A 27,172-nucleotide genomic window follows, 5' to 3' on the forward strand; every position below is an offset into this window, starting at 1 on the left:
TTTACTTCTGTTAAAAAATTATAACTACATGCACGAAAATTAGTACATTTACAATGTCCTGTTCGGGAATGTGTGAGAGCTCATTTTTTGCACCATGATCTGCATGATCAGTACCATTTTTGTTTGACTTTTTTTTAACCCTTTTTATAAAAAAAAATTTAGGGTATACAAAGTGACCAAAAATATGCAATTTATTTCATTTCATTTTTTTACATATACACCATTGACCGTGTGGTTTAATTAACATTATATTTTTATAGTTTGGACAGTTATGCACTCGGTGCCACCACATATATTTAGGTTTATTTTTGTCTACATATGGTTATAGGATATAGGTAGTTTACTCCAGAAACCAATTTTATCTTTAATTTTCTTAAACAGAGGGTTAATATTGAATAAAATCCTCTAAATGAGCTGAAATTTTTACCCCCTGGTATTCCATAAATTCTCCATCTCTCACTATTCTAACTTCACCTGGTAGATCCTGTCCAATCCTATCCAGTGGCAGGAGGGAGATTTCTTCCAATTAATTTTGAATCTGGATATGGATCCAAACTCCCCTACCAACTCAATCACCTTGTCTAAAGAATTCAAAGGATCCGCTAGAAACAAGATTGCATCATAGGCATATAACCTTATTTTATTATAAAGACTTCCTTGACCAAACCCACACATATCTTCTCTTAACTTAATGGCCCGAGCAAGGGGTTCAATATATACTGTGAAGAGAAGGGGGGGGGGGGGGGGGGAAGGGGGCATCTGGCCGAGGGATTACAGTACAGTAGTTTCACCCAGTGAGAAATTCACCCTCCCAAACCCATGTACAGACATGTCCTCCACAGCAATTCCCACTTCACCCTAACGATAGGATGGAGTGGGAAGTCCCAATAGACCCCTGCATAGCCATATATACTCTCTTAATACAGTCCAGTATCAAGAGGTTTGCATCCGGCACTGCAACTAGGCTGTTTAGGCTGAACTGACCATCCCGGTGCTCACATACATGAAAGTCCACGATATTCTACAACATGGAGGTAAGAAGGAATGAAGCACTCACCAGGTCTTGATAGAAGACGCCAACTCTTTATTGTTTTTTTAGCGTAAAGTCAGTCAGCTTGCTGAAAGAGAGATGCGTACATTCTGGACGGTGAATTCGTTAAAAGCCTATGCAGAAAATCAAAGATCACTTAGGGGGCTCAGACCTTATAAAAGTCATTCGCAGTTTATGAACGATCCTGATTTCATTTAAAAAAATGGAAAAATTGTCATCTCCAACACTCTTTGAACCTTCAAAATTTAGTCCTTGAAAAGAACACAGCTGAATATGCTGTAATTACCACTGAGCTTTGCTTAGCCAAGTGTGAACTCCGCACAAGACTTACGGACACATTATTCACCAGCTTCATGTCCAATTTGGAGAAGAGATTGTCCTCCCTGCAACAGGTTATTAAAAGTAATAAACGAGATAAGTTCCTGCGGGACAAATGGGACTTTGAGCACAATTAAATTTTTTCCTGGGGGAAACACTACTCCCAGGGTAGGAGAAATAATTACAGATCTACTCCAAGAAAAACACAAAAGAAGTCGAATAATAAAAAAACAACAGATTATTTGACCACGGAGACTGAATCCAGTACATCTGACGATGCACAATCGGATACCAGCACTCCCACTACATCTAATCTCCAGACCCTCGACCCTTTAGGAGGAAGACCCACCGGGGTGGCAGGAGGAAAAGGACCACAGCAAAAAAAGGAAGACCGTAACCTAGCAACAATGAACTCTGAGACTTTGGTGGTTAATTTAACGGACTTAACATTAAGTCAAGATTGTCTCTCTGTGCTAAGCAAAGGCCTTAACTTTGGGTTGTATGATCCTTTCAGATATCACCTCTTTGAAGAGGATTTTCATAAAAGCATTAGAAAACTCAACATCAAAAAATTATTTTCTGTGTCCAAAACTACAACAGCTAATAAGGAAACCGTTCAGAGAGAAGGTGAACATCAATGTTCCATCACCCCTCTGGGCTTTATGCCCATATGGGAGATGCTGAGCTGCTGAGATTGAAATCAATACCTCCCCTGTTATGCCCGTAGAAGGGTCTAAATTTATAGGAGGTAACCCGTCCAAATTTAATCCCCACCATCCTGGGAGGAGCTATAGATCTTTTCCAACATGCAGTTAGCAGGGAAGTGAAGGCTCTTATTTACCCCCCAACTGAAACATTACATTACACAAGGAGAAAAAAAGAGCTTTGGACTGGTTAATAAGTAATAGAGAAATTATGATCTCCAAGGCAGACAAGGGAGGAGCGATTGTAGTTTGGTTTAAAAAAGATTATTTTGCAGAGGCACAGAAACAATTAGATGATGGTAGAGTTTATGAAAAATTAAAATGCAACCCAGTACCTAAAATCATGAATAAGTTGCGTACCTTCCTTTAGAACACATTTAGAAACATCCATTATAGACACCAAAACAGCAGAAAAACTTCTTCCACACAGTCCGAAAAATGCACATTGGTAAATGTTGCCTAAAATTCATAAAGGTTGTATTCCTCTCCTGGCCATCTGATAATTGCAGGCATTGGTAGTCCCACAGAATTTTTGTCAAGTTACATTGACTGGTTGATCTCCCCTGTCTTGAAGCAGATACCCACGTATCTGCACGACATCCGAGATTTAATTTCAGCCCTGAAAGAGATGCATTGACAGGCAGACTTCCAACTGGCTTCTATTGATGTGGAGAGCCTGTATACCCGCATCCCTTGGGATGCGGGTATACAGGCTCTAAGAGAATTTCTGCAATGTACTAATAGGTCCCCTGAGTTCATCAGTTTTATTGCTGAGGCTACCGAGTTCATCCTCAGCAATAATGTCTTTCAATACGAGGGTAGTTGGTACAGGCAAATCAATAGTACAGAGATGGGGACACCTGTCTTCTGTGCCTTTGCAAATATTTTCCTGGCGATCTTTAAAAAGGAATTATATATTTTCCCCTCTTAACCCATTTGTTTAATTCATTCACACCATTTGGCGATATGTGGACGACCTATTCGTAGTATGGACAGGTAGCAAGTCTCAATTTGAAGAATTTGTTTCATACCTCAACGATATTAATACTATGAATATGTCCTTCACCTCACACTATGGCGGCTCTTCACTTGAATTTCTAGATGTGCAAGTTGACATAATTGATAATGACATCATAACTTCTGGATATAGAAAACCCACATCCCGAAATTCCATCTTACACTATAATTCCTCTCATACTCTGAACACCAAAAATAGCATCCCGTTCAGCCAATTAGTTCGATTAAAACGGATTAACAATAAGGATGATATGTATCATAAACAGGCTAAAGAAATGGAAGATCGCCTGAGAAAAAGAGGCTATCCAGATAGAGTGCTTCAGGAAGCCAAAACTAAAGTAGAACAAATAGATCAAAAAAATTTGTTAAAACCTTGTCCCACTAAGAAATTTTCTTTTGTTTTTGCAAACACTCCCATGAATGAAATCCTAAGAAAAGCCATCGTTAATAATTGGTTTATCCTGCAACAAGACAAGGATCAGAAGGAAATCACTAAAGAAATCCCCATTGTTACATACAGAAGGAGCAGAACAATTGGAGATTTCATCAAACAACAGACAAAGAAAAAAGTAAAAATAACAAGAAAACGCAATGGTGGTCTGAACAGAGACCTATTGGTAATTTCCAATGCAGTTCTTGCTCCTTCTGTAGGCATAATGCAAAATGTAAAGAACTAAAATTAGGAGGCTATGACATTAAAATTAACCAGTTCATTACTTGCAAGTCTGATTTCGTAGTGTATGCAATTTTCTGTGACTGTGGGCACTTTTACATCGGTAAAACGATCCGCCCCCTTTTTCACCGGATAAGGGAACATTTTTAGATCCCTTAGAACCGGGGGTGGGAGCAACAAGATTGATTGCACACATCACATAAAAACACGGAGGTTGTAATAAAACTCTGAAATTTGCAGCACTCTAAAGAATAGAACTGACTGATTCTAAAAGTGACAGGCAGCAAACACTTCTAATTAAAGAAGCCAGGTGGATTTCCAGGCTGAATGCCACTGGACGCCTAGGATTGAATGAACGAAATGAAAAATCTAACTTTTTCATGCTGCCCTTCACTTAGTTTCTACATGTATATGATCATATGTTTTTCATATTTTTTCACTTGTGGTTTTATTGTTTCATATACCTGGTGTTCCCCTCCCCCACACCTGTATATGTTTCCTAAACATGTGATTCCCTAGGGGCCTGACGAAGCGCGTAAGCGTGATAACGGACCATTGCCAATTCCTTCCCCCCCCCCCCCTCAGCTCCATCTATCGGCTCTCCCCACATGTACATTATCGATGTACGCTAAAAACCAATAAAGAGTTGGCGTCTTTTAGCAAGACCTGGTGAGTGCTTCATTCCTTCTTACCTCTATGTTGTAGAATATACTCTTTTAATGGTGTTAAACATTGATCTTTTAGGGATAAATCCTGTTTTATCTTGGTTGATTAGGGACCCTATCACCAGGGCCAATCTCATTGCCAAAACTTTACCGAAAATTTTAACGTCCCAATTTAAAAGTTAAATCGGGTGATGGGATTCTGCTGCAAGCGGATCAATATTATATTTACCTCATTCATCGAATACTGTAACTTACTGCATTTGCAGGATTCATTAATTGGCCGCAAAAGGGGTGGGAGTAATATATCAGCAAATTCTTTATCAATTTTGAAAGGCAAACCATCCCATCCTGCCACGGATGCTGTCCTACAAGTGTTAAGAGCGCCCCTAAGCGTCTCTAAAGTAATTAGCGTTAACATTCCTCTCCTGTATATTATCTATCTTTTGGTAACTCAAGTTTTCCTAAAAACCGGTCATATTCCGATTCCTCCCTTACGACCATAGAATTATACAACTGTCAATAAAATACCTAGAATTTGTGTCTAATTGCCACAATTCATTTACGATTTTCCCCTCTGCTGTTCTAATCGCACCTATCATTTTAGTATCTTTTTGAGCGTTTATTAAACTGGCCAAGTTACTATTAGCCCTTCCATTCTCCACAAATGCCTTTTGCTTTTAAAAAAATACATTTTGTAGAATTTTCTTATTACTAAAGAACTTATACTCTTCCTGGGCTTTATCCAAGGACAAAAATATTGACTATGATGGTTTATTAATATACTCTACTTTCTACTGATTAACAATTTCAGTTAATTGGTTCTATTCTTTCTTAAACTTTTTTGATTTACTATTTCTTTAAACAAAATACCCCTAATAAAGGCCTTCATAGTGTCCCATATTACAAGTTTACTAGTAGAACCCTCTTTATCAGCACAGAATTGCGTTATTTCTTTCTTATTGTATTCTTTAGCCGGTATAATATTCGGCCAATGAGGATTAAATCTAAAACCAGGGCTAGGTGCCCGTCCCCATCATTAATATTTAACATCGTAATAGGTACATGATCAGATCTAAACCGTATTCAGAATTTCATATTCCTAACCAGGAGTGCAACCATCTTATTACCTAGAAATATATCAATTATCAAGGCTGTTTGATGGGATTTGTTGAAGCATGTAAACACTTCTTTTTCGGGGAATAATACTCTCCAGATATCACAGAACCTTGTTACTTCGATAAATTTAGCGAGTTTAGTTTTCCCAACTTTTTCTTCCACAAGGTTTCTTTTACCTGATTTCATGTCCCTTCGTTCCTCCAGTACCCAGTTCATATCCCCACATATAAACCTTGGACAGTCATCCATATCCTTTACAAAAACCTGGAAATCTTTTAAATGGGGGTGCCATTAGAGTTGATTTGCGATGTTATCACTTGTAAAAACTTAAGCTTGCATGTATATATACAGACACTCCCAATGTTTATGAAGAGTACGCTGCATGAAACTGTTGTGCAGCCCACTTCTTTTTTTATTCTATGTACATTTTAATGTTGGCATGTGTCTCTATAATTCAAACTATGGCTGGAAGATGCTTTCCAATTTGGTCAAAAATGGCGCACATCTTTCCACAATTCCCCTCACGTTCCAACATAAGATCTTAAAGGGGTACTCCCGTGGAATATTATTATTATTATTATTATTATTTTTTTTTTTTTAAATCAACTGGTGCCAGAAAGTTAAACAGATTTGTAAATTACTTCTGTTAAAAAAAAATCTTAATCCTTCCAGTACTTTTTAGGGGCTATATACTACAGAAGAAATGCTTTTCTTTTTGGAATCCTCTGATGTCACGACCACAGTGCTCTCTGCTGACCTCTGCTGTCCATTTTTGGAACTGTCCAGAGCAGGAGAAAATCCCCACAGCAAACATATACTGCTCTGAACAGCTCCTAAAATGGACAGCAGAGAGCACTCTGGTCGTGACATCGGAGAAATCCAAAAAGAAAAGCATTTCCTCTGTCGTATACAGACCATAAAATGTATTGGACGGATTAAGATTTTTCTTAAAGGGGTTGTGCGCTGCCCTGACTTTCGGAGCTCAGCTCACAGTGTCCGGAAGTTCATTACTCCGAACTCTGTGTGCGGGCTTCCTTGTTCGCGGCCGCCAGGTGTGACGTCAGGCCCCTGGCCCCTCGTGACGTCTTGCCCGCCCCCTCATGACGTCTCGCCTGCCCCCTCAACGAAAGTCTATGGGAAGGGGGCGCGACCGCTCCCACGCCCCCTTCCCATAGACTTTGGTAGAGGGGGCAGGCGTGATGTCATGAGGGGGCGGGCGTGACGTCACGCCCGGCGGCCGCGAACACGAAAGCCCGCACACAGCGTTTGGAGTAATGAACTTCCGGATGCTGTGAGCGGAGCTCCGAAAGTCAGGGCAGCGCACAACCTATTTAATAGAAGTAATTTACAAATCTGTTTAACTTTCTGGCACCAGTTGATTTAAAAACATAAAAGTTTTCCACAGGAGTACCCCTTTAATCATCATTTTCTATTAAAGGCAGGAAAGAAGAAGGAAAAAAAAAAGGACATCCCCCTCCCCGTCTGCATACCCACTCCCAAACCTGACCCCTCCAGCCTCCATCTTGGGCAACACCAGGGAACAAACCTGGAATTGACCTCTAACTGCGTCAATAGGCACCCTACGCCCCCTCATCGTGCCCCGAAATTCAAGATGTAGACTTATATTATGCAATGGATTCCTTTTCTAGCCAATGCTGAATCGCTTCTACATCTGTAAAAAAAAATATCACTGATCCTTTAAACACTACCCTTAATTTGGCAGGAAAAAGAAGCGAATAGTGGATTTTTTGCAGCAGCCAGCTTTTTCTTGGCTACCAGAAAGTAGGCACATTTCCGCTGTGTCCCTGGCATAGTCGGGGAATAATGCGATTTTTTTCGCCTTGATATTTAATTTCTCCAGATTCCCTTGCTTTCCTTAATAAAATATTACGATCAATATACAGTATGACAACAATTTCAGTTTTATAGTTCTTTGTGCCGCATCGGGGGGATTTTTCTTTCCTGGCACTCTGTGGGCCCTCTCTATAGCAAAGAATGTTGAAAAGTTTTTTTAACCCAAAGTTCTCACTAATCCAATTATGACAAAAAGATCTTATTTCTTCCCCCCTCCACCCCTTGGCCATTCCTGGCATTCCCAAAATTCTAACATTGTTTCTTCTGGAGCAATCTTCCAGTTCTAAAGTCTTAGCTTTCAGAAGTAAAATTTATTTTCCAATTCTGTAAAGATTTTCAGCCATAGATAAAATTTTACCTTCTATTTTTTGGGATTGATTTTTCCGTTACCACTACCCTTTCCCGCACTTTATTAATCTCTTCACTAAAAATAGCCTTATCTGATGATAGTCTTCCCATCTGCTGATGTAAGTCCGATAGTGATTTAGTACGTTTTAATTTCTGATAGAATTGACTCCAATAGATGCGGGTCATGTTGTTAGGGGTCTCCCTACTCGGCCCCCGCATCCTCCTGCAGGACCGAGAAGCAGGATCCCAGGCATAATTCACTCTCTTTATGGGGTGAGGTTTTTTTTGTATCAGACAAAGCCGGCCCATGGAGCTCCAGCCCCCCCCAGCCGAGAACAGTGAGTAAATCCTGAAACTGTCCTCTACTCCACAGGGCCCTCTGTGTCGAAGAGGGTCTTCTCCCAGCCAGCAGGGTCATTCCTTGTCAAGGATCCTGGAACCAAGGCTCTCCTCTCTCCATTCTTCCACACCTGGGGAGGCACAACGGGGTGGGTGGAGCATGAACGTTCACACGTCCTGACACCCCCCCCCCCCGTTAATGCACCCTAAAATTAATACATTTGATGGATTTGTTTAAAACTATATATATATTATATATATATATATATATATAATATATATATATATACATACACACACACACACACACACACACACACACACACACACATTTATATAAAATCATTTTTCATCATGCACAATAACTTCAGCTTATGTTTCTTTACAGATTCAATTGTGATTGGATTCTGGGTTGGCCTGGCTGTCTTTGTTATTTTTATGTTTTTTGTTTTGACTTTGTTGACCAAAACGGGAGCTCCACACCAAGAGTAAGTACTTTTGTACTTGTTGTATATATTGTGGCAACATTATATTTTCCCTACAATTATCCCATGTGGGCGGCCATTTCGGTGGAGAAGAGATGGAAGTAAGGATGCTGGGTATGCCAGGTCCCACTTCCATTGTGTAAAGCCAGCCATTTCCAGATTAGCAATGCCAGCTAATACAACAAGTATCTCCGGAAAAAGTGATACTGCATTGTAATCCGGTTCATCCACACTATAACCCTGTCTATTCAGTGGGTAAAAAATTATGAAACCTACTGAGTAGGCCCCTAAGCCCCTTCTGCCCGCCCCTATTCCACCCAAATCCCTCCTTATGCCCCACTCCTATACACATAAAATAAAATGTATGTGTGTGTATATATATATATATATATATATATATATATATAAAAAGCAAAAATAAACAGTGGCACACCAAGTGAAAAAAAGAAAGGTGATTTATTTCAAAAAAACGTGTTAGGCAACGTTTCAGCTGGCCCACCCAGCCATTTTCAAGCCATATATATCCCGCATTAACATATGTAATATAATTTTCCATAACCAATACCAGTTTTCAAGGAGGAAATACAGTACAGACCAAAAGTTTGGGCACACCTCATTCAAAGAGTTTACTTTCATGACTATGAAAATTGTAGATTCACACTGAAGGCATCAAAACTATGAATTAACACATGTTGAATTATAGACATAACAAAAAAGTGTGAAACATCTGAAAATATGTAATTCTAGGTTCTTCAAAGTAGCCACCTTTTGCTTTGATTACTGCTTTGCACACTCTTGGCATTCTCTTGATGAGCTTCAAAGAGGTAGTCACCTGAAATGGTCTTCCAACAGTCTTGAAGAAGTTCCCAGAGATGCTTAGCACTTGTTGGTGCTTTTGTCTTCATTGGGTTCAGGTCTGGTGACTGTAGAGGCCAGGTCATCTGTCCCAGCACCCCATCACTCTCCTTCTTGGTCAAATAGCCCTTACACAGCGTGGAGGTGTGTTTGGGGTCATTGTCCTGTTGAAAAATAAATGATGGTCCAACTAAACGCAAACCATATGGAATAGCATGCCGCTGCAAGATGCTGTGGTAGCCATGCTGGTTCAGTATGCCTTCAATTTTGAATAAATCCCCAACAGTGTCAACAGCAAAGCACCCTCACACCTCCTCCTCCATGCTTCACGGTGGGAACCAGGCATGTAGAGTCAATCTGTTCACCTTTTCTGCGTCGCACAAAGACACGGTGGTTGGAACCAAAGATCTCAAATTTGGACTCATCAGACCAAAGCACAGATTTCCACCTGTCTAATGTCCATTCCTTGTGTTCTTTAGCCCAAACAAGTCTCTTCTACTTGTTGCCTGTCCTTAGCAGTGGTTTCCTAGCAGATATTCTACCATGAAGGCCTGATTCACACAGTCTCCTCTTAACAGTTGTTCTAGAGATGTGTCTGCTGCTAGAACTCTGTGTGGCATTGACCTGGTCTCTAATCTGAGCTGCTGTTAACCTGCGATTTCTGAGGCTGGTGACTCGGATATACTTATCCTCCGCAGCAGAGGTGACTCTTGGTATTTCTTTCCTGTGGCGGTCCGCATGTGAGCCAGTTTCTTTGTAGCTCATGATGGTTTTTGTGACTGAACTTGGGGACACTTTCCACCTAGAATATGACATTTTCAGTTGTTTCACACTTTTTTGTTATGTCTATAATTCCACATGTGTTAATTCATAGTTTTGATGCCTTCAGTGTGAATCTACAATTTTCATAGTCATGAAAATAAAGAAAACTCTTTGAATGAAAAGGTGTCCAAACTGTTGGTCTGTACTGTATATGCCACCATACAATGACTGGATAATACTGTTACTGAGTAAAAACCACATCTGTATACAGGCTCTATATACCATATAAGTGGTTGTACACAGGACTATATAGAGGTATATGGCAGCACTACACAGGATCTGTATACCATATAACTGATTATAGTTACATCTAGGGACTTACAGGTGACATATTTTCTGATCAGCCTCTCTTATTCTTCTCTATCCAGCTCAGACCGAAATGTCGAGTTCTTTCAGCCAAAACGTCATCCCTTCACCATCTGCAGGACAAACATGTTAGATGCATTTTTCCAGTGCCCTCCCCACCTCTACACAATGTTCCCATCTATAGATCCCTAAACTGTAATAATGCCCCCCCTTGGTGTCCTGCACAGTAAAAGTGGACACAAATCCTATAGAAAATAAGGGTAGGCTAAACCAATAGTAGATAATGCATATTCTTAATTGACATATAGACTTACAGTGTAAATTACATAACAGCACACAATGCGGCAAAAAAGTGCTGCGGAGGAATGGCAGGCAGGAAATGGTGCAGAGCAACAATTTTTATGGTCAAAAACCAGAATACTGTGGGGGTAGAGTGACTAAACAGATGTAAGGCTAAAGAAGACTATAAAAAGTAATAAGAATAAACATTCCAAAGTAAAGCATCTAAAGATTTCACAGTCATAATAGTAACAGCCTACATAAAGTGTACATATATGTGAAAAATACAACTAGTCACCACAATGCATAAGTATCCTACTCCCCAAGGCCCACCATTTCACCAGCCGTTACCTGCAGGAAAGATACCGCCCTACCACCATACCCTGTGTTGAAGCCACACGCGAAATGCGTTAGGGTGGCATCTTTCCTACAGAAAATGGCTGGTGAAATGGTGGGCCTTGGGGAGTAGAATACTCGGTTGTAATGACTATTTGTATTTTTCACATATGTGCACTTTTTGTAGGCCGTTACTATATGCAAAGGATAGGGGATAAGATGTCTGATCAAGGGGGGCCTGCCGCTGGGCCCCGGGCCCCCCCCCCCCCCCCCCGATCTCCGTGCAGCACCTGCAGAGAGCGCTGTAGTCAGACTGGTAAGAACTACACAACTTCCTCTGGAACATACAGCAGTATTAAGATTTTTTAATAGAAGTAATTTAGAAATCTTTAACTTTCTAGCACCAGTTGATTTGAAAACATTGGTATCCACCGGAGTACCCCTTTTAAGAATTACTAAAGCATTAAATGGGGTATTCTGGCTAAAAACATCTTATTCCCTATCCTTTGACTGATCGCGGGGGGGCCTGCTGCTGGGACACCCCACGATCTCCCTACAGCACCCGCATTCTATGCAGGGCTGCGTTTCCAGTTTCAGAAACCTCCAGGTTTCTGGGACTGGAGACGTGACGTAACGCCCCCTTGTGACATAACAACACGCCTCCTCCATTCAGGTCTATGGGAGGGGGTGTAATGGCTGTCACACCCCCTCCCATAGACATGAATGGAGGGGGCGTGATGTTATGTCACCTCTCCAGTCCCGGAAACCTTGAGGTTTCCAAAACTGGAGACACAGCTCTGCATAGAATGCGGGTGCTGTAGGGAGATCGTGGGGGGTCCCAGCAGCGGGCCCCCCGCGTTCAGACAAAGGATAGGGGGATAAGATGTTTTTGGCCAGAATACCCCTTTACCCCCTGCTGTATGCTCCAGAGGAAGTTGTGTAGTTCTTACCAGTCTGACTACAGTGCTCTCTGCTGACTCCTCTGTCCATGTCAGGAACTGTCCAGAGTAGGAGCAAATCCCCATCCTCCTGCTCCAGACAGTTCCTGACACAGGCAGAGGTGTCAGCAGCAGGCACTGTGGTCAGACTGAAAAAGAACTAAATAACTTCCTCTGGAGCATACAGCAGCTGACAAGTACTGGAAGGCTTAAGATTTTTAAATAGAAGTAATTTAGAAATCTGTATAACTTTCTGACACCAGTTGATTGGAAAAAAAATGTTTTGTCCACCGGAGTACCCCTTTAAAAAATTAAAGGTGAAAATTATCAATACGTAACCAAAACTGCTATAAAAAATGGTTAAATTTTTTGCACAAAACACAGGAAATGTTACAACTTTTTCCACATATCAAAAAAAAAAAAAAAAAAAAAAAGCAGCAAATGTTTTGCCATACCCTACACATCCTCTTAACGGAGAATTGCAGCAAAAATGTACTTCTCTCGCAATCTCCGGTACGGGACCCTTGCTCTCTCAGTAAGAAGTGTGTGTCGTCTACCTGTAGAAGGCACATGCTCCTTTCATTTCTATGGGAGCACCAATGATGCCAGAGTGCTTGGGTCTTTTTGGCACTCCCATAGAAATTGAAGGAGCGAATGCAGCACGCGTTCCTCACTGAGTGCCGGGTCTTGTTCCGGAGATTGAGGGGGGTCACAGAGGTCAGACCACTGCGATTAGCTACTTATCTCATATCCTGTGGATTAAAATTTTTGCAGGATTTCTGGATTGCATGTCCAATGAGAAGTCATTAACTATGGTATAGTAAAGTAAACTTGTTAAAAATGCGAATATTTATCATGAATACAAATCATTTATTATATATATCTTTTTCTTAAAATTTTAGAAATGTGGATCTGTCAGAAAAAAGATTCCAAAGCAACAGATTTGGAGCAGACTTTGGTAGAACATTAGAAGCTGATAGAATCTTCTTCCATCAAGAAGTAGGAGGAGCTATGTCACTCTTTCATAGCTTCATAAATGAAGCTGATCAGTCAGACAGAGCAAAGTCAACTAACAGATCAGTAGACAATGGTATTGTTATTCACCAACATTTTAGAAAATCAACACTTGAGGAAGATTCAAATGTTCTAGAAAGATGTAACCTCCCAAACTTCGTGAGCTCAGACCATAACTCATCTTTAGCTGAGGAGGAGCTCCTGATTTACGACCCACCAAGTGTTTTAGAAAATGAACCAGCTTGTAGAAACTAGCCTGACCCTATCAACCGATCACTCACCTGGGGGAGATAATCAAAAATGGTCTAAATCAACAAATACAAATAGCAACCAATCACAGTTCAACTTTTTTTTCAAGAGCAGTCTACAAAAGGAAAGCAACCAATCACAGCCCAGTTTTTGATTATCTACCCTATTGTTCCAGAATCTGAATGGCAGTATTTGTTTAACATTGGGAAAATAGAGAAAGGCGTCAAAGCAGGACATATATATCAAAAAGTATACTTTATTAATATAAATCCAAAATGACAAGACATGTAAAATAATTTAAAAGATACATATACAGTAACAATCATAAATCCAAAAATGCTGAGAGAAAGTCGGGGGCTACGCATATCTGCCAGAAAAGGGGTTAAATAACCATATGCATAATAAATATTGACTCCCGTGTGCTAAGTAGAATGGACTACTGCTCATATATCATGTGTTGGAGTCGGATCAAACAAGTATGCTCAGACCACAGGTAAGTACAACAATCACAGGGCAGGATACCACAGGGAATCAGTAGAACATTAAATATAGGGCAAAACCAAAGCTGGACAGAAATAACAAAATACTTTACCATGTGAAGCAAGGAGTACCGCGTCACAGCTACCCGCCACCCAACGTTTCACCAATGAAGGCTTCTTCCGGGCTTTCATTCATTGGTGAAACGTTGGGTGGCGGGTGGCTGTGATGCTGTACTCCTTGCTTCACATGGTAAAGTATTTTGTTATTTCTGTCCAGCTTTGGTTTTGCCCTATATTTAATGTTCTACTGATTCCCTGTGGTATCCTGCCCTGTGATTGTTGTACTTACCTGTGGTCTGAGCATACTTGTTTGATCCGACTCCAACACATGATATATGAGCAGTAGTCCATTCTACTTAGCCCACGGGAGTCAATATTTATTATGCATATGGTTATTTAGCCCCTTTTCTGGCAGATATGCGTAGCCCCTGACTTCCTCTCAGCATTTATGGATTTATGATTTACTGTATATGTATCTTTTAAATTATTTTAAAGGTCTTGTCATTTTGGATTTATGTTAATAAAGTATACTTTTTGATATACATGTCCTGCTTGATGCTTTTCTTTGTGAATTTAATCTATGTCTTTTGGCGTAGGACCTACTGTGTGGGAATTTTTTCTTTGGGTATTTCAATGGGAAAACAGATTTTATCTTTTGCATTCCGTGTTGTTAAATGTCACTGAAAACAGAAACAAGGGACTTTGTTTGTATTTTGTGATAATAAATGCACTGATATATGCAACTGGCAAAAAACAAAAAGCGTTTAGTAAAACTGTCGCTTCAAAAACAGGTTAAAGGGGGCATTCCAGATATAAAAAAATGTATACAGTTCTGGGGCTGTAGAGGGAGAATATGATACCTACCTAGCTCTGGTCCCCCGAAGTAGCAGCAGAGGAATGAAAGAAACAAAATAGCAAGACCTACTGGGAACTGGGTGTGGATATGTATTTTTCTTTTCCTTACAGCCCCAGTGTTTTATCAATGATTATGAAGCACTGTAAAACTAGAAAAGATTGTTGGAGTGAACTGTGCTTCATCTGTCTTAAAATCAGAAAAATAAAATCTATGTCATCTACAGGTAGGCTTAGTTTTAGGCCAAACTTTATTAAAGGGGTTATCCCTTAACAGATTTTTTTTTTCCCTAACTATGCCCATTGTGTGAACTATAAAAAACAAAACCTTTACTCACCTCCAGTGCCCCCTATGTCCTGTTCCAGTCCCCCAATGTGAATGTCTTTCTAAACTGCAGCGTAACAGTCGGGCCTGAGAAGCACCCTGGCCCAACGTGTCACACTGCTGCTCAGCAGATCGTTGGCCAATGCAGGACATCGTTGTGGCCAGCAATCCACTGAGCGGCAATATGACATATTGGGCCCGGGACACACAACACTGCTACTCAAGAAGATAAGTCTTGAGAGACCGGAGCAGGAAACCAGAAGCATTGTGGGAGTGCTGGAGTAAGTAGAGTTTTATTTTTTTATAGCCCACACAATAGGCATAGTTAGGAAACCGCCCCCTCCCACCGAAAACCTTTTAAAATATGCTTGTGGTTTAACACAAATGTATTAATGTCCCTTTCCAATTTTGTAACACTTTTTCGTGCAGTTTACACCAAATACTGTTTCAAACTACTTTTTTCATGTAGGATTTTCAAAATTTTAGGGTACGTTCACAGATTTAATATATATCTCAACTGGCTCTGGAAAGTTAAACAGATTTGTAAATTACTTCTATTAAAAAACCTTAATCCTTCCAATAGTTATTAGCTTCTGAAGTTTTCTGTCTAACTGATCAATGATGATGTCACATCCCGGGAGCTGTGCATCATGGGAGAATATCCCCATAGGAACTGCACAGTTCTCGGGACGCGAGTCATCAGAGAGCAGTTAGACAGAAAACAACAACTCAACTTCAGAAGCTAATAACTATTGGAAGGATTAAGATTTTTTTAATAGAAGTAATTTACAAATCTGTTTAACTTTCCGGAGCCAGTTGATATATAAAAAAAAGTTTTGGCCTGGAATACCCCTTTAAAGTGCAGGATTTGATGCACAGGATTTTCTGATGCAGATTTCAATGTAAACTAAATGACTGAGCTCCGCTTCTAATCGGCAGTTACAAATCCTGCACATCAAATCTGCGCAGGATCCTGTATGTGTGAACCCTTGTAGTTATTATAATGTAGTCTTTCTATTCTTATACAGTACTGCTGACTAGATCAGTAATAGAAAATATGCAGGTGCAATTACGACCCTTACATTTAACAACAGGCAACAGCAAAAGTAGAGGATTTAGCCATCGCAACCAATAAAATTTTAGCTTTCATGTTCTACTGCAGGTTAGAAAGTGAGATTGGTGGTTACGGCAAACTCATATTACTTTTGTCTGAGCACAAAATATGTGAAGCCCATTGTGTTGCATTTGGTTAAATCTACTACATTTGCTTAGTTCATACTATTACCTTTTACATAATGGTGTAACACTGCTGCCAACAGGTTTTAATTTTCATGCAGTGCTGTTTCAATTTACCCCTTGTAAACTTACTGTCTGCAGTAAGAACACTCATAGCTTTACTGACCTACAATGCCATTCTTATACTTCTGGTATAACAATCACTTGCCCTACCCCCTAGTCTCATCGAAACCTCTCCACAACTCTACATTTTTCAAGGGTTGCACATATGTCAATTCAGCTACACCTTAGAATGCCTCTAGAGTTATTTTCCTTCTTCATGCTCTTTGTTGATCTCCAATCCTTCTTGTATGATTCAAGACAACCGTGAGAATATTTTATTATGTATATGGTTTGTATGTTTGTGATTTTTAATAAAATGGTTTTGTTTAAAAAATAAATCCTTTTTGAATAATTGAGTAGTTTTTTTTTTAACAACTTTTCTATTTACTTTTTTTGCCTCCTTAGGGACGTTTTACTTAACATTTTCATATGTCTACATAATAATTATTATTAAGATAATGCAGGAAGGGGGTAAAGAGAAATTCCCATCTCAAAGTGATGACACATCCTGGCAATACACAATCACTCCATGATCAGTGGGTGTCCAACCCAGTTGCAATACCCTCAATTACACTACAAACATACACCAGCCCAGACCTGGCTTACAAAACTGGCTGTGAATAGCATTCTAAAAAAGTTTCATAGTTTTTTCACATCGGGTTAAAGCGTACTGGTGATATCCCACAAAAAATGTGTTATATGTCACTCAGTACCTAATCCTAGATATTAGAGCTGAGCGAACTTACAGTAAATTCGATTTGTCACGAACTTCTCGGCTCGGCAGTTGATGACTTTTCCTGCGTAAATTAGTTCAGCTTTCAGGTGCTCTGGTGGGCTGGAAAAGGTGGATACAGTCCTAGGAAAGAGTCTCCTAGGACTGTATCCATCAAATTTACTGTAAGTTCGCTTATCTCTACTAGCTATATACATATCATTTTATGGGTCTAATGCCTATATTTCTATCACTAATACCTTTGTCATTCTGTGCTTTGGAGAGGGCATGTCTTTACTCTGCATGACTCATCTTCCTTACTGAGTGCTGGGTCTCTTCATCCAATCACTGCAGGCCGCTCTGTAACCCCCTCCTCTCAGCTGCAGTCTAAGACAGGAGTGAGCACAGAGAGTGCTAGCCGCCCCCCCCCCCTTACTAACTTGACTTTGTCCATGCCTAGCTTAGATTACACCAACTCTCAAAAACAATTACAAAACTTAAAACAAAAACATATCCACAGACATGACCGAGGCAACTAACAAACGAATACCTTGCTTACTATGCTTAATTTTATTTTGTATTTTTACTATGGCTGCTAAACCTTAAGAAAACTGTGTTTAATACTAGTTGGGATGTCAGGATTTTACAGGAACATTTTATAGGTGAGGTCTGTGTGTCATTTTGGTCAAAATGTGTGCTTTTAATTTGTAAAAATGTGCAATATACTAAAGTGATAATGTACAAACAGATTTTTTATATATAAAAAAAAGCTTTATAGACAAAATAATACATTTCTACAAATAGGATATTTAACATTAAATTATGAGATGCATGTAGAAATACCAATTGTGTTATTAGCAAATCATTCTTGTTAGTATATTTCAGATGATGAAGCAGGTATAACAACACCCTGTTTCTGTAGCATTCGGAGAACATCCAATATTGCATCTAACTCTTTTCTAAACTTCTCCAGCTCTGTGTTCTTTTGTTGCACAAGCCTCTTCCATTCTTCAATTTCCTTAACTTGTGTAGATTCAGCAACATGACGTGTCTGATCATTTATCTGAAAATAGGTAACAATATGTTTTTGTGTTTAATTTTCTCTAGCAACAAATGGTGGCAGTCTTTTTTTTTTTTTACTAAAGAATGTATCCTTATAGAAATGACAGTAGCTGAAAACAAATAGTATTGACTAACCCACCAAATACTGATATTTTTGAGTCCCACTATGCAATAGTCAACACAGTGATAATCCAGCAAACAAAAATTACAATTGACAGTATACAAGTGACAGCGATCGGCACTGTATTGCTTTCACTGCCACTTAAGTGAGTTACCATAGGGATCACAGATGCAGCATAACACAACAGCAGGACCACTCTAACCGGCTCCTCCTCTACCCAGTAGCAAACACTTAAATCCAACGGAAAAGAAAGAAGAGTGGCACTTAGGATGAGGAGACCGCTTTAGTGGTGGAACAGTTTATTTGATTTATTTACCTTAGTAGTAGCCTGAAGAAGTGCCACTGCTTGGCGTAAAAGTGGCTGTTCACTTACTTGTCCGCAGGGTCTGGCGTCCTGAGTTATGGATTTTAATGCACCTTAAATAAAGAAAACTGTTCCACCACTGAAGTGGTCTCCTCATTGTAAGTACCACCCTTCTGTCTTCCTTTGCCGTTAGAATTACAATTGAGATTCTTTTATTTCTGGACAGCCTCAGAAGAACCATAGTACTAGCAAGAAATTGTTCAAAGGGGTTTTCTGGTTTTCTCGTAGTTCAGAAATTTCTTTTAATTGATTATTGCCTACCAATTTGAATATACAGTATAGCCAAACCATGGTAAAGGCCTGCCATTTCCCATGTGCAGAAGTTATAGCTCACATGTATCCGGTGACATACAGATGGTTCTTATGTGATTAAAATCATTTTTAATTGTGGATGAAATTATGTCAATTAGAAAGAGAGACTACAAATTTCTAGGACATGGATCATTTCTTTTTCTGCAGAGAACATGTTATATGCATATCAGAGCATTTATATAATGCATGTAGTCTAGTCTATGATTCTTCAAGGAAACTTTAGTACCACAGATTTATCCTGTACTGTACCTAAAAATGTACTACCAGAGTATGTATACTAGTCACTTCTATATAATATATGTAGAGATTAGGGATTTGTCCATTCTTTATATCATTTTGGTGTAATGTTCTCTTCAGAGTTATACTATGTATATAATATTGAACTAACTGATTTTATACTATGACTATAACTAACTTTAGCTAATTGTAGTTCTACTGTATGTAGTTACTAGAGATGAGCGAACTTCCAGTAATTCGATTCGTCATGAACTTCTCGGCTCGGCAGTTAATGGCTTCAGCCTGCCTAAAGGAGTTCAGCTTTCAGGTGCTCCGATGGGCTGGAAAAGGTGGATACAGTCCTAGGAAAGAGTCAACTAGGACTGTATCCACCTTTTCCAGCCCACCGGAGCACCTGAAAGCTGAACTCATTCATGCAGGCTAAAGTCAGCAAACGCTGAGCCGAGAAGTTTGTGACAAATCGAATTACTGGAAGTTCGCTCATCTCTAGTAGTTACTAGGGGTGTGAATCGCCAAGAATTTGGCGATTCGATTCGAATCGCGATACCAGTGTGGCGATTCGATATATCGCGATATATCGCGATACCGTCTAGGTGACGATACATCGCGATATATCGCCCACCTGGGAGCATTCATAGATCCCAATAGACGCCGCTGTCAGCTTTGACAGCGGCGATCTAGTACTCCGGTGCTCACTTTTCTCATGTTATCCCGTGCGGGCTGCAAAATAAAATAAAACGCACTTTATCTTACCTGCCAACGAGCCCGCGGAGCTCCGGTACAGTCCGGTACAGGTGTTGGGTCCCCGGGCTGTATTCTTCTTACTTCCTGTTAGTCCGGCACGTCACATGGAGCTTCAGCCTATCACCAGCGGAGGCGGGACATCGCTGCGGCTGGTGATAGGCTGAAGCTCCATGTGACGTGCCGGACTAACAGGAAGTAAGAAGAATACAGCCCGGGGACCGAACACCTGTACCGGAGCTCCGCGGGCTCGTTGGCAGGTAAGAAAAGTGCGTTTTATTAAAAATTCCACATCCCTAAAAGAATCGATTCAAAAATATTTTGAATCGATTCTGTATCGGCAAATGAAAAATCGCGATTATCGCGAGAATCGATTTTTTCTTACATCCCTAGTAGTTACTAACATAAGCATATACCGTATTTATCGGGGTATACCACGCACCGGCCTATAACACGCACCGTCATTTTACCAAGGATATTTGGGTAAAAAAAGTTTTTTACCCAAATATCCTAGGTAAAATGAGGGTGCATGTGTGTGCATGTGTATACCCCGATACACTATTTCTGACCCCGCAGAAGCCCCCAGGAAAGGCAGGGGAGAGAGGCAGTCGCTGTCCGCTTCTCTCCCCCTGCCTTTCCTGGGGTCTAGAGCCCTGCTGCCAACGCTTCTCTCCCCCTGGCTATCGGCGCCGCTGCCCCTTCTCTCCCCCTGGCTATCGGCGCCGCTGCCCCTTCTCTCCCCCTGGCTATCGGTGTCGCTGCCCCATTGCCGGCGCCGACAGACAGGGGGAGAGAAGGGGCAGCGGCACCCATTGCCGGCGCCGCTGCCCCGTTGCCTCCCCCATCCCCGGTTGTATAATTACCTGTTGCCGGGGTCGGGTCCGCGCTGCTTCAGGCCTCCGGTGTGGCGTCCCCTGTGTCGTTGCTATGCGCTGCGAGACGCAATGATGAGTGACATCACTCGTCATTGCGCCACGCAGCGCATAGCAACGATGCAGGGGACGCTGCCCCATTGCTGGCGCCGCTTCTCTCCCCCTGGCTATCACCGATAGACAGGGGGAGAGAAGGGGCAGTAGCAGGGACCCCAGGACAGGCAGGGGCAGAGAAGCCGGCAGCGGTGGCGGTCTCTGCACCTGAAAAAGCCGCTGCAGTTCATTGATTTAAAGCACCCGCTTTAAATCATTGAACTGCAGCGGCTTATTGGCCTATAACACGCAGGTAGACTTTAGGCTAAATATTTTAGCATAAAAAATGCGTGTTATATGCCGATAAATACGGTATTGCTTCCCTTATATTCTATATGTGTTCATATCTGATTGATTATATATAACCAATATATCTGCAGAGTTTTAGAATACCTGCATATTATTTGATGATATTGCAAAAAGTACCGTCTAATGCCAATCAATAAGCTTAATAGATATGTATTGCATTGTTTATATTTATCAGCAATTAATAATGTAACTTATTTTACATTTGTGGTGACTATAGGTCACAAGGCCATAATGGCATCATGACCTCCTGACACAGCGCAGGAAACTGCCAATAATGCATATGGGAATAAGTAGACACGCCAGTTATAAAGGCATTTCTTAACAGAGATAGACACACTTAGGCTGGGTTCACACTGTGGCATCTCTGGGCAGAATTTCTGCCGGAGATCGAGCCGGTGGCACTAGGACCGGGCGGACTGCTTTGCCATCCCTATAGACATCAGTGCATTTATGGGTAGATCTTTTGGGAGAAATGCATTGACATCTATGGGGATGTCAGGAGTGGAGTGCAGGACTTAGTCAGCAGTGGCACGTGTATGCAGGGAGGCAGGGCCGGCGTGCGAGCCAATGTGCGCATCCTTTGTTCTCAGCGCTTGATCCCGCCTGTCTGATTGACAGGCAGGGAGAGAGCGCAGCCTGAATGAATTAGGACCGATTGCCCGGCCGTCATCGGTCCGAATTCAGGCGTAGCGTCATGCTAGTCTGCAGCTGGCCACTAGGAGGGAGACCCCTAGTGGCCGGTTTTCACGTGTAATTTTAATTAAAAAAAAAATAATGAAACTATATTGGAGATACAGTAATATACATAAGTACTACAACATAAAAATAAAAAAAAGTTGGTGACAGTGCCCATTTAAGGCAATAGAATAGAACAGAATCTATCATTACAAAAAAAATAACGAAATGCATTTGTTTTTTTTCTAATCAGAAAAATAGTACTTTCCCTTTCATACTTTAATCTGCTGTATTTCTAAGCTTTCAGTAACTAAGAGAATGAGGAAATGTTCTTATGTTAATCTACATGTAAGATATTTGTGACTAATGTGTGATTAGTGTTATTATTAACAAAATGCATTAAATCCTCACTCAATCTAGTTAATTAGCATCTCTGTTTACTTATCAACTGAGACGTTTCACAGTCTTCAGGAGTTGCTATTCTATATCTATTCAGTAAATACTGTGCGAGTGCCTCTAGGGAATGATTGGGTAAACTGAGCTAATTGCATGAATATTAATGAAGCTTTACATGTTCAACAAGGATCAAAATAAATCAATAGTGGTCATGTAAATGGCAATGAATTTTAACTACTGGGCAGACGTGAGGGGTGCTGTCACTTTACCTGTTGCAGTTCTAGCTCTCTTTGTGAATGCCTTATTTCCATGTGTTTGATTTTATTTTCAAGTTTTAAAAAGTGCTTCATTTCTGGGCTCTGACATTCCTTCGCCATCTTCAGTTCATCCAACAGCTTTGCCATCTTTTCAACAGAAAGTGAAAATGTTATTATGGTATTCCACCTTTTTTAATCAATTACCACTTTCAGATAAAATGCCAATGACAATATGACAATAATTTACATTAATTCCCAACGGATGCAGTCCGTTTTCAATTCTGAGTCTTTACTGAGTCCTCCTTGCTTTTTAAGAGCTTTAACTCTTATTTTTACATTGACAGGCATATGAGAGAGTATTCTTTTACACTATTATCGCTTTTTCTGATCCCTATCAGTTTTATTTGTATTTTTTCCATTTACAGAGCTATGTGTGGGTTCTTTTTTTGTGCAGTGCGCTGTAGTGTTTAATTAGTTAAAGAGGGGTAGATGGGATTTTTTTTTTTTTTTTTTTTTAATTCTGATATTCGAGGTAACCAATCATCTACAATCTGGCATTCTGCATGTTTCCCTGTTTATGACATTCACCTTGTGGGTTAAAAAATGTAGATTTTAAAAGTTCACACATTTTTAAATACCACAATATTAATTATGTTTAGTTTTTTTAATTTAGATTTTTGTAATTTGAAAATAGGAAAAAGGAGTGATTTGATTAAAAAATAATAATAATCAGGTAACTCGCGCATATACTAAAGCAAGAGAGTATCACTAAGAGGAGTTCTGTCTTGTAGCTCTGGATTACCGTATTTTGCAGCGTATAATACATGAGTATTTCATGTAATTTTAAAACTAAAATTTAATGCAAAAATCCTGCCTGTGTGTTATATGCCAATAAATTGATGGTCACTGATTTAAAGTGACCACAGCGCCTGCTGCTTGTTAAGGAACAGCAGTCCGCCCGCGGCCACTTTAAAACAGTGACCAGCAGCGGCTCCTGCGGGCTGGACACTTCTACCCCAGCTCTGTTTTTTTTTTTTTTGTACTTTCCATACCTGGCCGTGCTCGGCAGGCTCCGGTCAGGCAGAGGGTCGTGCTGGCTGCCTGGTGAAGTAAAGCAGGATGAGTGACGTCCCCTGCCGGCTCCTCTGTGCGGCAGCAGGGACGTCATTCCCTGCTGCTGCCGCCGCCCCCGATCGGTGTGGCCACAACGCTGGGCCGTGGCCACTTTAGAACAGCCTGACGGCAGCTGTAGACTCTGCAGCGCTGAGGACCTGGCAGGAGACGTCACTCATCCAGCTTCACTGACCGCGCAGAGTTCAAGACCTGCAGCCTCACCTGAGCCTGCCGGAGCACAGCCAGGTAAGGAAAATTCTAAAATATAAACTGCAGGGGGACAAGGGGGGAATGATGAAATGAGGATGAGAAGGGGGGAATGGAGGGAATGATGAGAGGCGGGATAATGATGAGGCAGGGGGGGGGGGATCATGGTAAATGAGGCACGCAGGGGTTTGGTGGGGGGGGGAGATGGGTAAATGAGGCACACAGGTTTAGGGGGGGGGGGTGTAAATGAGGCACACAGGGGTTTAGGAAGGGTGGGGTAAATGTGGCACAGGGGCTAATAAAGGGGAAGGAATGATAAGGCATAGAGAAGGGGGACCAAACTAAGGAGCAGGAGGAATATAAGTTTGGGGGGGGACCATGTAGCATTCCAAGTTATTTATTTAACATTTATTTTTTTTGCCTAAATTTCCCTGTTAAAATGAGGGTGCGTGTTATACACTGATATATATATGGTACTTAAAATTGTACAAGATCAGATGTAAGGATTGTATGATCATCTGGTAGGTCTTTACATTCTTCCTGAGCTAATAATTGTTTACCTTTTCTGTTACCCCGAGGTATTGGGGTTAGGGTGCATTCACATCATATTTTGGGGATACGGCAGCTGGATCCGGTGGCAGAATTATAAAAGGGCTGTTGCAGTGTCCATGCCGGACCCAAGGCCCACCACATTCATTTGAATAAGCCGGACAGAGTCAGCTAGTGACTCCGGTCAGCTCATTTTTGGACCATATCTTATTTTTCTATGATTGAAGCTATATGAGCACTTTTTGGTGGAAAGAATTGTATTTTTAGGAGACTATTTTAGGGTGAATAAGGTTTAATTGGGGAGCAGCAATTCCAAGCGTACATAGTTGTTTATATCTTAATTCCTTTGCACAGTACAAACACTTTTTCATCACATCCCTTGCTATTTTAGGACTTTTAGGTTATTCTGCAGATGAAATTATGTTAAAGTTTTGTGTTGTTATAGACACAGTGATGCCAATTAAGTGTAGGTTTTTGTGTTTTATTTTTTACATAATAAAGTAATATGGAGATTTTTTTCACATTTTGTTGCCTTATTACAAGATTCAACTATGCAATTACTTGATTGCTTATATAATACATTGCTGAAAAGCATCTTATTAGGCGTATTTGGTGTATGGATCATGGCATATGAGGGGTTAAACTAGAGTTATCTTTGTTCCTGACAATTGTGGAAGGAGTCTAGCTGCGTAATCAGCTGAAACATACAGTAGTCATGCCCATGAGATCATTGAGATATATCTATCAGTCAGCATAAAGAAACCTTCACTAATTGCGGATATATACATCATATAGTGTCAAGTAAAGGATAGACGACCTTAGCAAAGAAATGTAAATGTTATATAACATATATGTAACACAGACATATATTTTGGTTTCAAAATGTTAACCATTAATCACATTGCATAATGAGGCACATTATTTTGTCATGAGTCAAGCATATTGTACCTCATTCTGTAGAGTTTCCTCCCTGAGTCGCAAAACAGCCAGGGTCTCCCTGTCTTTTTGTAGCTCAACAACTTTCTTTTGTAGGTGCTTTATGAGGATCTAAAGAAAAAAAAGGTATTGTGTTATATTAAGGAAACAAACAGTTTTAACATTAAAGGGGTATTCCAGGCCAAAACTTTTTTTTATATATCAACTGGCTCCTCAAAGTTAAACAGATTTATAAATTACTTTGATTAAAAAATCTTAATCCTTCCAATAGTTATTAGCTTCTGAAGTTGAGTTTTTTTTTCTGTCTAACTGCTTTCTGATGACTCACGTCCCGGGAGCTGTGCAGTTCCTATGGGGATATTTTCCCATCATGCACAGCTCCCGGGACGTGACATCATCATTGAGCAGTTAGACAGAAAACTTCAGAAGCTAATAACTATTGGAAGGATTAAGATTTTTTAATAGAAGTAATTTACAAATCTGTTTAACTTTCCAGAGCCAGTTGATATATATAAAAAAAAAAAGTTTTTGCCTGGAATACCCCTTTAATCCCTTAAGGACTCAGCCCATTTTGGCCTTAAGGACTCAGACAATTTAATTTTTACGTTTTCATTTTTTCCTCCTCGCCTTCTAAAAATCATAACTCTTTTATATTTTCATCCACAGACTAGTATGAGGGCTTATTTTTTGCGTGACCAGTTGTCCTTTGTAATGACATCACTCATTATATCATAAAATGTATGGCGCAACCAAAAAACACTATTTTTGTGGGGAAATTAAAACGAAAAACGCAATTTTGCTAATTTTGGAAGGTTTTGTTTTCACGCCGTACAATTTATGGTAAAAATGACATGTGTTCTTTATTCTGAGGGTCAATACGATTAAAATTATACCCATTATTATATACTTTTATATTATTGTTGCGCTTAAAAAAAAATCACAAACTTTTTAACCAAATTAGTACGTTTATAATCCCTTTATTTTGATGATCTCTAACTTTTTTATTTTTCTGTATAAGTGGCGGTATGGGGGCTCATTTTTTGCGCCATGATCTGTACTTTTTTTTGATACCACATTTGCATATAAAAAACTTTTAATACACTTTTTATAATTTTTTTTTAAATAAAATGTATTAAAAAAGTAGGAATTTTGGACTTTTTAAATTTTTTTTCATTCACGCCGTTCACCGTACGGGATCATTAACATTTTATTTTAATAGTTCGGACATTTACGCACGCGGCGATACCAAATATGTCTATAAAAAATGTTTTTTACGCTTTTTGGGGGTAAAATAGGAAAAAACGGACGTTTTACTTTTTTATTGGGGGAGGGGATTTTTCACTTTTTTTTTTTTACTTTTACATTTTTTTTTACACTTGAATAGTCCCCATAGGGGACTATTCATAGCAATACCATGATTGCTAATACTGATCTGTTCTATGTATAGGACATAGAACAGATCAGTATTATCGGTCATCTCCTGCTCTGGTCTGCTCGATCACAGACCAGAGCAGGAGACGCCGGGAGCCGCACGGAGGAAGGTGAGGGGACCTCCGTGCGGCGTTATGAATGATCGGATCCCCGCAGCATCTGTATTGATCCCGGCACCTGAGGGGTTAATGGCGGACGCCCGCGAGATCGCGGGCGTCGGCCATTGCCGGCGGGTCCCTGGCTGCGATCAGCAGCCGGGATCAGCTGCGCATGACACGGGCATCGCTCCGATGCCCGCGGTTATGCTTAGGACGTAAATGTACGTCCTGGTGCGTTAAGTACCACCTCACCAGGACGTACAT

The 27,172-nt window shown here is 40.4% G+C and overlaps 2 protein-coding genes across 12 annotated transcripts in view; one reads left to right on the forward strand and one right to left on the reverse strand.

Annotated features, from left to right (window-relative positions):
- The window catches only part of MRAP2 (melanocortin 2 receptor accessory protein 2), a 47,478-nt gene extending 33,882 nt beyond the window's left edge, over positions 1-13,596 (forward strand). For both annotated transcript variants that reach the window (XM_056566017.1, XM_056566018.1), the window contains exons 3-4: positions 8,474-8,573; positions 13,009-13,596. In XM_056566017.1, the coding sequence (XP_056421992.1) occupies positions 8,474-8,573; positions 13,009-13,375 (467 nt within the window). In that variant the 3' untranslated portion in view covers positions 13,376-13,596. The remainder of the gene's footprint in view (positions 1-8,473; positions 8,574-13,008) is intronic.
- A 4,094-nt stretch (positions 13,597-17,690) lies between these two features.
- Positions 17,691-27,172, reverse strand: part of CEP162 (centrosomal protein 162) — a 179,415-nt gene continuing 169,933 nt past the window's right edge. For 9 of the 10 annotated variants that reach the window (XM_056566001.1, XM_056566006.1, XM_056566002.1 and 6 more), the window contains 3 exons: positions 25,392-25,490; positions 22,587-22,721; positions 17,691-18,198 (listed from right to left, as the gene is read on the reverse strand). In XM_056566001.1, coding sequence (XP_056421976.1) covers positions 18,007-18,198; positions 22,587-22,721; positions 25,392-25,490 — 426 coding nt within the window. In that variant the 3' untranslated portion in view covers positions 17,691-18,006. The remainder of the gene's footprint in view (positions 18,199-22,586; positions 22,722-25,391; positions 25,491-27,172) is intronic. The other variant, XM_056566004.1, reaches the window with a different exon arrangement.

Source organism: Hyla sarda, chromosome 3, assembly GCF_029499605.1.
Source record: "Hyla sarda isolate aHylSar1 chromosome 3, aHylSar1.hap1, whole genome shotgun sequence".
Lineage (NCBI taxonomy): Eukaryota > Metazoa > Chordata > Amphibia > Anura > Hylidae > Hyla > Hyla sarda.